This window comes from Argiope bruennichi, chromosome 1 (genome assembly GCF_947563725.1).
Source record: "Argiope bruennichi chromosome 1, qqArgBrue1.1, whole genome shotgun sequence".
Taxonomy (NCBI): domain Eukaryota; kingdom Metazoa; phylum Arthropoda; class Arachnida; order Araneae; family Araneidae; genus Argiope; species Argiope bruennichi.
The window spans coordinates 70,138,172-70,150,786 of record NC_079151.1 but is presented as its reverse complement, the minus strand read 5'-3'; the positions used below and the strand labels follow the sequence as shown (position 1 = coordinate 70,150,786).

Genomic DNA, 12,615 nt, shown 5'->3' with positions numbered 1-12,615 from the left:
CACTTTGAGCTGTATAGGTGAAATTCTCTATATGGCGTCTGGTTCAAATCAGTAGATTTTTATCAAATTTCAGATAAAGTCTTTATTTGAAATTTGATAAAAAAGAAAAAGTTTGATATCCTATTGTCCAAATATAAGTTAACACCATAGCTAAAAAACGAAGAGAAAATTTTATGCAAAAATTTAACATCTTTAATGTAGATTTGTATCAAATTTGAAACCAAATACTTCAAGGAATTGACCATCTGTTAATCTGTACTTTTGCATATATTTAAACACGATAATTCAACATTGGCAAATGAAATTAAAAAAAAAAAATTAGTATATAAAGTATAAAACCCCGTTGAATGTCTGATCAAATTTTCCAAGGAACAGTCTGTCTGTACATTCTTATGTATGTAATCTCCTTAACTCAAAAACGAAATGGTTTAAATAAATGAAATTTTCTATATGATCTTGTGACTACAATTGCAGTTCTATGTCAAATTTTGGCCTTAATCAATATAAAGAAAGATCCAAATACGTTTCATTTTCTGATATATGCGTATTAACCGCGTGCCAGAAATTAATTGGCCGCAAAAGAATAGGAAAGGAAGAAAATCACCAAAGATTACGTGATAGATACAGTAAAAATTCTAGATTCAAGCCGAAAAATATTTTTCTACTATAGTTCGCCAATTCCCTACAATAAATATACCAATGCCGGTTTTCTTTACCATACTATGAAGCACACAGCTCTTATGTGCAATATTTTGAAAATAAAAATCTAGGAACTTATGATATTCATGGTCTTACCGAAGGTTTACAATTTTACGCGGGGAGGAGGAGGAGGAGGACAGTGCCTTTATTAGAGAGTATGGAAGAAAGTTTCTGGGAAATCATTCCCACTGTAGCATATCAACAAATTGCTTGGAAACATTTGGTGGAATTGGCGAACAAAATACACCAATACTTTCAAAATGAATTAATTTTCAAAATAAAAGTCAGAATAACTTCAGAGATCCGTTTAAAGATTATAGCAGACGCCATTTCATTACAAGTATACATTTGTAGACAATGTAGATAGATGGCTTGATAGTAGGGATTGCAATACCGGTATACCGGGATACCGAATACCGGTATTTTGAGCCATTTTACAATTTCATAATACCGGTATTCACAAGTTTAAATACCGGTTTTTCGGTATTTACTAGAAATTTTTTAAATTGTCTCCACTATATGTTCAGGGATCGCAAACATATATAGTATACGTTTTTGCTTTTATGTCTCCCAAACTGGCGAAATTAATTAGCTAATTAATGGCTTAATTAATTGCTTAAATCTTATTTAGCGAAACATGGATTATCCCTGAAAGAAGATATTGTATCTATAACGACTAATGGAGCAACAGTTATGAAAAAATCTGGTAAGTTGATTGGTGCAAATCAGCAATTGTGCTATGCTCATGGATTTCAATTAGGGGTAATAGATGTATTATACCAAAAAAATAAAGAACAGAAGATTCCAAATATTGTGGATATAGAAACTCCCACCGAGTGCCTATCAATTCTTGAGTAACCTATACTCTTCTTAAGTCGTGCGGCTGTGCCTTTTTGAGCCCAAATTCGAGAATATCGTCCCTCTGTTCTCTTATCTCTGGAGAACTGTTATCAATTGAATATACCATAAAAGTGTTTTTAATAGAAAAAATATAATTAAATCATAGAATATCAAAAAAGTTGTATATACATCTTGCATGGTACCACTTAACCCTTTCTAGGGCCGTGGGAAGTATGCTTCCCACCAAATTTATCCATCTTTGTATGAAATTATATAGGTTGGCATAAGTTCTGACACATTTTTCTAGTAAGTCAGAAACTTAGATGCTTCAGTTCTTTATCTCAGACAAAATGAATGTGTCTCGATTTGTTACTTAATTATTAATTTACCAAATTAATGAATTAATCAAATTAAATTTATCTAATAAGCTAAATGAATCCCTTTTCTTATTCTAATTTCAAGCCTAAAAATATTTTAACATATTATCACTAGAAAAAAATGGCCCTTTAAAGGGTTAATAAATTGATTTCCTAAGATCATCATTTAGTCTTCAAGATATGTAAACTTCGTGTCAATGTATAGTCAGCAATCAAATGTTATGACAATGAAGAGAAGAAGTATGCAGAAAACTCATTTATGAGATGCATTTTTATTGAATAAAGAATGAACGATTTCTATATTCTTTCAGTAATTGTCAATACACATATACATGAAATAATCATTCCGAAATATGCACAATTAAGACAAATAATATTACTTTTATTAGAAACCCGCTTTAAACAGTTTCTCTGACATCAATGAATATCATCAATATTCTTCAACATGATTGTACACCATGCAACTATATCTTTCGAAAGACGGGGTGTCGATTGATATGTTTGAGGCAGAAGGGCTGTGACGAGCGAAAACGAGCAAGAATGTTCTCCTTACCTTCGAAACATGGCCTGTCATTGCAAGTGATGACCTGTTTGCAGGTAATGCCGTCTCCAGCGTACCCTCTTGGGCAAGCACCACAGCGGAAACCGTCAGATGTGTCCGCACATTGGACTCCGGGAAAGCATGGGTTGTCTTTACAGTGCTTATGAGCTGAAAAGAAAAATGGATGTTTATAATAAATAAAGGTAGAAAAAAATGATAATTTCAATACTTCTCGACTTAATTTGAGAAAAACAAGTCTCCATACAAACGGTGTTAAACTCATGACACTGCAAATAAAAAGTTGGTGACATAATTTTTGATGAAGTTTAAAGGGTTCATTTTTAAATTTCCTAAATATACATAATTGTTAATAATAAAGCAGAATATTTGTGTGCGCGTGTGTTCTTCAATTACTTTTCCATAGATATAGAGTTAATACCTAATCGAATGTAGGTAATCCAGGCTAAGATCGTTTCAGATTTGAACTTACAACTCCTTTTTGATTAAGATGCCTGAATTTTATAAACTACTCGCCATTGACAACTAGCTTGTTGGCTAGAGATGCATCAGAAAGAAAACATTTTTTTTTCATTTTCCTTTTACTTCTTACACTCTACGTAATATAGAAAAAGTATAATAATCGTCAGAAATTCAAACTTGTGAATTTGAGGAATGCCCACATTTTAGACCTCTTTGAGTTCGAAAAACGCATTTCTGGAAAATGTTGGTCTGTCTGTCTGTAATAAAGATAACTCAAAATCGCTTAGAGCTAGACGTTTGAAATTTGGTAAATGATCTTTACACCAAATTTTCAGATTTGTATCAAATTTTGAGTAATATCTGTATAGAGGAATTCTATCTGTCCGGCTGTTCGAATATAAGTAAATACGATAATTACAAAACGAAAAGTGCTAGATAAATGAAATTTATCTACATTAACAATATCTATAGTATAGACACCTTTCAAGTGTTGAGTCAAATCCATCAACGGTTTGACGACTGTCTGTCGGTCTGTACTTTCAGAAGTATGTAAACGCGATAATCCAAAAACACAGTGACGTAAATACATCAAATTTGGTATGGGATTTAGTGACTGCAAGAGCTGTTTTATATCACATTTTTATTTCAATTGGTTGAGAAAACATGTCTAAGACACAAATGCCCTTTTTGTATACTATTAACGCATACCAGGGATTAATCGCCAAATAACTCGCCAAGGGTAGCGCGATACATTTCAGTAAAAATGCTAAATTCTGGCAAAAAAATTAATTTTTCGTAACTATTGTTCACCCATTCCATGTAAAAAATTCTCTGACACTACAAGTTTACTAGAAAATATGCGAGAATACGCCCCCCCCCTGTTTATAAGTAAATCTTTTTTTATTTCATATAAAAATCTTACTTGAAATAAATCTATATTACAAAGAAATCAAACTTTATACTGAACCCACAATATCATAGACATTGTTTATTTTATCTGTCATAGCATCTCAGTTTGATACTCGAGTTTGTAACTCTCGAACACAAAAGCTTTATGAGCATTATTTTCGCTATGCTAAATAAAAGACAAATGAATGTTCGCAGGAAGTAATGAACGCAGGGAGCAGTGAACCTTATTTGATTGAATAGAAGAATACAATAAAAGCTATACAGTATACTATGTTTGCAAATACATATATCCATCGGAAAAACCGTTAGGTTTTACAGAACTCTTACGTTTGAAATTAGAAATACGATTCTATTAATTTTTTAAAAAAAAATCTAGGGCAATAATAAAATAAATTTGAAAATAAAGTAAACCTAAAGCAAATGAAGACAAATTATAGTCAATTTTTGTACCGTTTATTTTATATCAGAAAAATCTAAAAGTTTATATCATTAAAATTAAATGCCCGAATAATTTAAAATATATGTATTACGAGAAAACGATTGACGTTCTAGATAATTTTAGAATTAATTTGCATCTATTCAAAGAACGCCAAGATGATCAACACAAATCTAAAGATTTATTTAAAAGCAATTTGTCAAACAACACACAACAAAGGCAGACCCATTAATATTAATCAAAGTTTTGGAACTGTCATCTTTTACGCTTATCGGCGAAAGCGAAACGAAAAAAAGCAAGCTGGTTATTCTGTTTCCGGTTCTAACATGTGTTTCGGATGCTCATCAGATCGGAAATTTAAACTGAATGCTTACACTGTTAAAACTGCTCCAAAAAAAGACTTCCGCAATTTATCATCATCATGAAAAGAAAACTGCGTCACTAAATAAAATTAGTTCTCCTAAGTGAATTGAAAAATCATGCTCATTTAATAAAAGACTAGTTGATATACTCGGCGTTGCTCAAGATAAAAATCTTCTGAAATATGATATTCTTAGCGTACAAACTATTTTTATATAAAATATTATAACATACAAAATTCGGTTATTGTTTAAACATTTTTTACTAAAATTAAAATAATGAAAAAACGTTTTTTTTTAAAAAAATTGACGATAGTTTTAAAAAAGACTTCTGCACTTTATCAAGATCATGAAAAGAAAAGTGTGTCAGTAAATAAAATTAGTTCTTCCAAGTGAATCGAAAATTCATGCTTATTTAATAAAAGACTAGATGATCCACTCGGCGTTGCTCAAGATAAAAATCTTCTGAAATATGATATTCTTAGCGTACAAACTATTTTTGTATAAAATATTATAAAATACAAAATTTTTTTATTGTTTAAAATTTTTTTACTAAAATTAGAATAATACTTGAAAAAACGTTTTTATAAAAATTGAAGATAGTTTTAAAAAAGACTTCTGCACTTTATCAAGATCATGAAAAGAAAAGTGTGTCAGTAAATAAAATTAGTTCTTCCAAGTGAACCGAAAATTCATGCTTATTTTATAAAAGAATAGTTGATCTACTTGGCGTTGTTCAAGATAAAAATCTTCTGAAATATGATATTTTTTTAACGTAAAATCAATTTTTTTGTAAAATATTATAAAATAAAAAATTCTTTTGTCGTCTAAAAAGTTTCTTTAAAAGTACAATTAAAGTATTATTTGAATAAGCGTTTTTTTTTGTTTAAGTTCACGATGGTTCTTTTCGCTATAAGTTATTAATATTTGTTATATTAATACTTTTGTTCGCAAATGCTGAATTAAAAGAATGTCTATTTTTTATTGATAGATTGATTTAAAGTTATTCTTAAAAATAGTTAAACAGTACTTTACAACCAATAAATACATTGTCTGAAGATATATCAAAATACAAGATAAGTAAAAAAAAAGCGGTAAAATATTTTAAAGTGTAAAAAAAGACAAATCTTTGATTTTTACGAGTTACTTGAAAGTTTATTAAATTTTGTACTTTGAAAAATTGATAGTAATCTTTTTCAAAACATATAATAAAATTATAAAATCTAGTTGAATTCGGCCTTGTTTTTTAAGAGGAGATGTGGAATATACATAAATAACCACAATGCCATTTATTTATATTAAGGAAAATTGCAAATCTCACTCATTTTTGAAACATTTTTTGTTTTATGATTAAAACTGGGATTTCATTTATTCGATTCATTATTATTGCTGCACATATGATTATTTTGGAATACTTCATTAAATTAAAATCATTTTTGCCTTATTTCACATCAGTCAACAATAAGAGCCGGATTAACCCTTATAGTTGCCATTTGAATGAGAGTTTCAGGTTCTTTTATTTCCTCCCTAACATTAAGAATCAAGTATTTTCTGTTGATTTAAAATTTGCATTTAATTTAGAACTTTTTTAGTAACAACTTTATTAAGACAGCTGAAATAATAAATCAGTTGATTGCGGATCACCTTCTTGGCCCATTTTCAGCTGCTTTTTTCTTCGCATGTGATACATTTAAATTTAAAAGTAGATTTAAAGAAATCGGTAAAGGAATTACAATTTTTAATGCAATTTTAATACAAAATTTAAAAGGGCTGCTGGTCTTTGAGGCAGACAGTCGACTATTAAAAAAAAAAGGACTGAGAGAGTGTGTGTTTATATTCATGAAAATAAACCCTTGAAAAATCCTAAGAGAACTGTTCTCGAAATTAAACAATACTTGATTTTAATTTGATTAACTTCGAGTATTACAGCTTTTGTAAAACAAAACGGAGAAAAAAAATTGAATTAATCAGAAAATACCATAAAAATGCTATCAAGATCTCGTGATGCCTTAGGCATTTGCTTACTTAAATATTCGATAATACGGACTTGCTAAAAAAATCCGTTCAAACATTATATGACACCAATAATACATTCACAGAAATTAGTAAACATAATTTAATAATCGTGAAATAAGAAACATTTAATCTGTTGGACCACTACTGCAAGATGTGCCAATATATGTAAATCTGTTAGAAAAATTTGAACCAGCTCCAGGTAATTTAGTAATAGGGTTTAATTTAAAATTCATATTTCATAAAAAGCAACAATATATTTTTTTTCCCGTTTGTAAAAACAGTTTTATCTCAAACTGTGCGATTTAAACTAAGTTTCCGATTGCATAACAGCATGCAATTCATATTATTTAATTTGTTACATGTTTGTAAGGAAGGAATTGAGTAAACATTCTCGCTGAATTACAAAAATTCTGGAATTTCACAAAATTGTGAATTTCTGATAACGAACAATATCTATAATAAAATCATTTTAATTATCAAATAATCTTTAGATTTTATATGAGTTCAATATATGAAAATCCATTTGGTAGTGAGTTTCAGGAGATTTAATATGAAGATTATAATAGAATAGTGTATTATTAAATTTATTAAAGATTGAAATATAGAAAATAAAAAATAGAGTTTTAAAAGACTGCTTCCATAAGCATGTTATAATGAAGGGAATAATTTTTAATTTTAAAATATGGAGGTTAAAATCAAATTATAAAGTTGTGAGGCACCGAGACCGATTCAATGAAAAAATTAATCATAAGAAAAAAGTGTACCAAACGATTTTTGAAAACTGAAAACGATTAAAGTTTCATTCTATTTAGAGCATTTTTTCAATGTCGTATGCTTTTATAAATTTATTTTGATATTCATATTTTTAATTAACAAATGTATTTTCTACTTTTCAACACATCACTAGATTTTTTTGCTTTTATTATTATAAAGCAAATTTTAATAGAATCCGGAACTCCGGATACAAATTCGTAGTCATCTGATAAAAGATTTTAATTATTGACAACAGTTGCTTTACAGTATAATTTAAAGTATGATTAGTTTAACATAAAATTTTAAATTCCTTTTGTTTTTAAGTATTCTACACAGTATACAAGCATCGTTAAAAAATAAATTGATTTCACACTTGTTGTTCACAATTCTTAAATAATAATAATAATTCTTAGTTCACAATTCCAAGTGCTGTTACTCCTTTCAAAATCTTAAAACAAATGTGTACTTAAATATTTTAAATTATAATTATCTTCAGAATTTTCTAAAAATGAGATATAAAAAAAAAGACATTATATGTACAAACTACTTTTAAAAATATTTAGTGTAATTTATAAGATGATAATAAAAATTCCTAGGAGTAAACAATATACATCTAGTATTTGTGTGAAGGAAATACAATTTCACTTTTATTTGTGAAGTTGATGCTTTCATAATAATTACTTATATCAGAAAAACATAAAAGATAATAATTTAATTCTTAATTTTTTTTATTTCATTGTGGACTATCGTTTTCCATAATTTTCTTTGAAAAATCCAATAAAAAGAGAAATAGAGTTTTAATTGACTTTTTATTAAGATAATAAATTATGATTAAAAACTAAGTTATGCAATATTTTCTTCCCTTCTTCAAAAAAAAAAAATTCATTTTTTCTCTTGCATGAATAAAAAAAAAAATATCCAAAACCGTAAACATGTATTAGTTTTCCTGGAAGGAAAACAAATTTTTATTTTCCAGATATTTTAGCAATCTTTTTTCCAAGAATGGAAATTCGATACTATTTGACACTTCTTTTTAATGTAAATAAAATCTGCCTGCCGCAAAATAAAACGAAATGAAAAAAAAATGTTATTTATGAACAAAACTTAATTTCGTTTCATTAAAAACACAAACTAAAAACAAATTTATAATGAAAAAATCATTAATTTTTCTATAATTATTTCCTTAAAAAATATATCATGTAATAACACCCAATTCAAAGCAGATATTTTTTTGTAACTGAACAAAATGCCATGCCATCTTATTCGGAATTTGGGGAACATCAGAGACATCTTTTGGGACATAAGATTGCTTCAGCCGAGCAGAATAAATCCCAGATTCTTTTCAAATCAATCCTTTCGGATAGGAGTGCTCTCATGTAGGAAGGACACGGGGCAGTAATAGGCCAGTGTAGATTTTTTCATTCTCTTCCTCTGGACAGAAGGTGACAAACGACACAATATGACAAAGGTCAATAGCTGCCAGCTCGACAAGTGTGATGGATGGGGCCCTGTATGACAGATTATTTGTCAACAGGATATGTTCGGGACCGATCGTTCTCCTTTATTTGCTCCTTGGACGAGATATCCCCCCCTCCCTTCTTTTTTTTCGAATAGAGTGTGAAGATTGTCGAATCATTTTTTTTCTACGGTACACGAGAAATAAATCGTTCAAGCTTAAAAAGACGAATTCGCCCCTCCCCACCCTCCCTTTCTGTACGCCCATTCTCGAAATGGATTTAAAGACCGTAAATAAATAGATTTGCCATTTATAACAAAGTACAAACTAAACTGAAATACATTATTTGGACCATGAAAAATATTATACGTAACACCGATGTATTCGAGATGTCTTCGATAATCGTGGTCGGTAACTAATTTCTAAATGATTAGTCATACGTATATAAATGGAGCATAAAAAATCAAATCGTTTTTTCTTCTCTATATGTTGTTGTTGTTTCTGATCCAAGGTGGTATAGCTGCGCTGTACCATCTCCATGAAACCAAAGATCTCTAAAAAGTCCAAAAACAATAGCGAATCCCTTAAAATCGCAAAATTTAAACATTTAAGAATATGAGTCCTATAAATGTTCATTGTTAAAATTGAATTTAAAGCCATAAATAAAATCAATATCTATATCCATACGATTAATAAAGATCAATGCGTGTGTAGATTGGTTCTCTAAAGACCAGATCTTTTGACCTACAGCTACCGAATTTGGCACATGTATATCTGGGAGGAATAAATATGTGCACCTCGGATCAATTTTTTTTTAAATTTTAATTATTTAAGAATTAAACTGAATTTTGTTGTTTTTCCGCGATAACTTCCAAAAATTTTATCGCATTTACACTGTTTAAAAATGTAAGCATTTGTTATCTTAATAATACCAATTTAACTGTAAATAAATAGACTTCTCAATTATGCTACTTGCACCATGATGAATATTTTACGCAATGCTGATATATATAGGATGTTCCTTCTAATCGTGACATACAAACTGATCTCTAAACCGTTAGCGGTAGACATAAAGGCGAAGGTATGAAGTGACAAACCCCCTCCTTTCTATAAGTCCATTGTCGAAATGTAAAAGACCCTAAATAAATAGATTTCCGATTTACAATTGAGTAAAAAATAACATTACATTGATATTACAAATTTACATTAAATACACTTTTTGGTCCATGAAAGAATTTTACACGTAGCGCTGAAATATACAGGTTGCCCACTTTAATTATGAGCTAATTTTTAAACTGTTAGTAGTAGGTTCAATTTCCAAAAGGAAAAAGTGTTGAATAACGTAAAACATTATATTTTATTTGACACCTTGGTCGATCAGCTGGTGCGCTGGTACTTTTGGCTGTTTTAATTTTAATAAAATCTTATACATTATTTGGTGTTCATAATTTGTTTCAAGAAAAGAGGAGCTTGCCTAACGACCACGAGATTAATTACATCGTAATGAAATTAAAAACTAAAATGACTGGTTACTTATTTCAAATTGCACATTTCCTTGAGATGTAACGTAATTTCTCTTTCAGATTAATCATGTAAACAGCTCAGGTAATTATCAGAATCATGCTTTCTTGGCTTTCAACAATGGCAGAAAACCACGAGGTTAAATATTTAAGGAAACTTTGAAGACGCTTTAAATTTCATTAAAAACAAAAAAATTAAAATTGTTGAAATTTACGAAACATTTCATGGCAATTACATTAAATTCATTAAAAAGACAATTTTTTAAATTTTTAAATTGGAGGAAAAATTGGATTTGAGTTATAATAGTTTCGGAAGTTATGGCGAGAAAACGTCAAAATTGTGACAAATTTTTATTAATTGAATTTCTAATTTGAAATTTTAAAAAAAATTCCATTATGCACATTTTTTCTTCTTTTATTTAGGCCAAATTAGGTCGCGCTAAATCTAATATTTAATTACGTCTAGCACGGACAACCCCTTTTATCTGTTTAGAGAGTGTTAAAATTAACAAATGGATTGGTTAAAAAAAGAATAAAGTAAATTTTTACATAGCACAGTTAGTCAAATTTAATAAAATATTATTGATATATTAACATTTTAAGCTAAAGCAGTTTAATTCTTCTATGACTAAAACTGACTGAATTAATGAATTTCTTAATTTTAAACCAATTAACAGCTAATTATTCCTTGGGATTCCTTTGATTGAGAGATCTTAATGGCGGCAATTGAAATGATCTAAAGTCGTCTAAATAAGTGAATACGGAAATATTTAAAATTTGGAATAATTTAGTCGCATAACTTTTTTTTTTTTTTTGCTTAAAATATTAGTATAGCAAAAAATATTTATTTAAATATGACTTATAAAAATAAGTGATTATATAAGACTTCGTAATTTTTTTAGTTATACAATTATTGTCTCAAACAGCATAAAGTGTAAGTATTTACATTATTTAGAGCTTTTTTCCTATTGGAAGTATAAAATTTATTTTTAATGGTTTTGAAATAAATTATTTCAACACAATTAAAGTGGAAAGCTATGCATTTCCTATTTGTACACATATTCTAGAAGTATCCAAACACTTATTTCAATACCTCACTACCTTTAAATCCTTTCATACCTAAGAATGTCATTCAAAATTAACTATTTCTGATAAATAAAAAAAACGTTTTAATGAATAATAAATAACAGAATAAAATGATAAAATGAATGAATAAAATAATGAAATAAAATAATGAATAAAATGAATAAATAAATAAAATAATGAATAAAATGAATAAATAAATAAAATAAAATAAAATAATGAAATGAAATGAATGAAATGAAATGAAAAAAATAAATAATGAAATAAATAATGAATAAAAAAATAACTGAAGATAAAACAGCGCAGCTCTTTTATTCTTCATACTTAGTGATAATTATTCTACGCAATATTTTGTTTATTTGCATTAATATCAATTCGCTTATTCTACAGGAAGGAAAAGACAGTTATGATAGTCTATTAATTCGATCGTAGAATTTCCAGAGATTCTCATACGAAAATAGAACTGCCGAATACGACACTTATTTTTCTACTTTTATTTTTCTGGAACATTCTTTTAAACAAAATCATCACATGTCGAAAAAGCGAGTTTATTTTGTCATATTAAAAAATATATTATCACAATATAAATATTATTACATTATCAAGAATATTACTTTATTATTTTATATATAATCATAAGACCCTCTTCTATTAATTGACTTTAAATCAGAAATTTCAGTACTAATTGATTAATTATTGCATACTTCACGAATAAGTTAATATGGATAGGAAAATTACTGTAACATTGGAGATAACTTCCAACAACAACTAAAAATCATTCAGCAAATATTGTCATTGTAAATGGTTTCTGTCTATTCCTACATTGAGATTCCCCATATAAATCATTTCCTTTTACCTAATGCGCATCCTACAGTAATGCTAACATGATATGTCATTTCTGATCTCACATTTAATGTCGCCAATGTCCATAAACCCAACCTTCTCCATCAAAGTCCACTATTATACTCTTACTTGCATTCGAACCCTAGCCATAGATCAGAATGGAGCCATGCTTAAACAAGACCCTAATTCAGAATGCAGCTCTTTGAACCCGGAGAAACTAGCCAATTGCTCTTGAGCCACTAAATATTGCGAGTATCACTCCCTTTGGACAACCAATTAGGACCAGGGCCAACAAAGCAAGCC

The 12,615-nt window shown here is 28.5% G+C and overlaps 1 protein-coding gene across 1 annotated transcript in view; it reads right to left on the bottom strand.

The window, feature by feature from the left end:
* Positions 1–12,615, bottom strand: part of LOC129959701 (cartilage oligomeric matrix protein-like) — a 594,738-nt gene that overhangs the window by 137,027 nt on the left and 445,096 nt on the right. Inside the window, exon 7 of the mRNA XM_056072616.1 lies at positions 2,470–2,625. Coding sequence (XP_055928591.1) covers positions 2,470–2,625 — 156 coding nt within the window. The remainder of the gene's footprint in view (positions 1–2,469; positions 2,626–12,615) is intronic.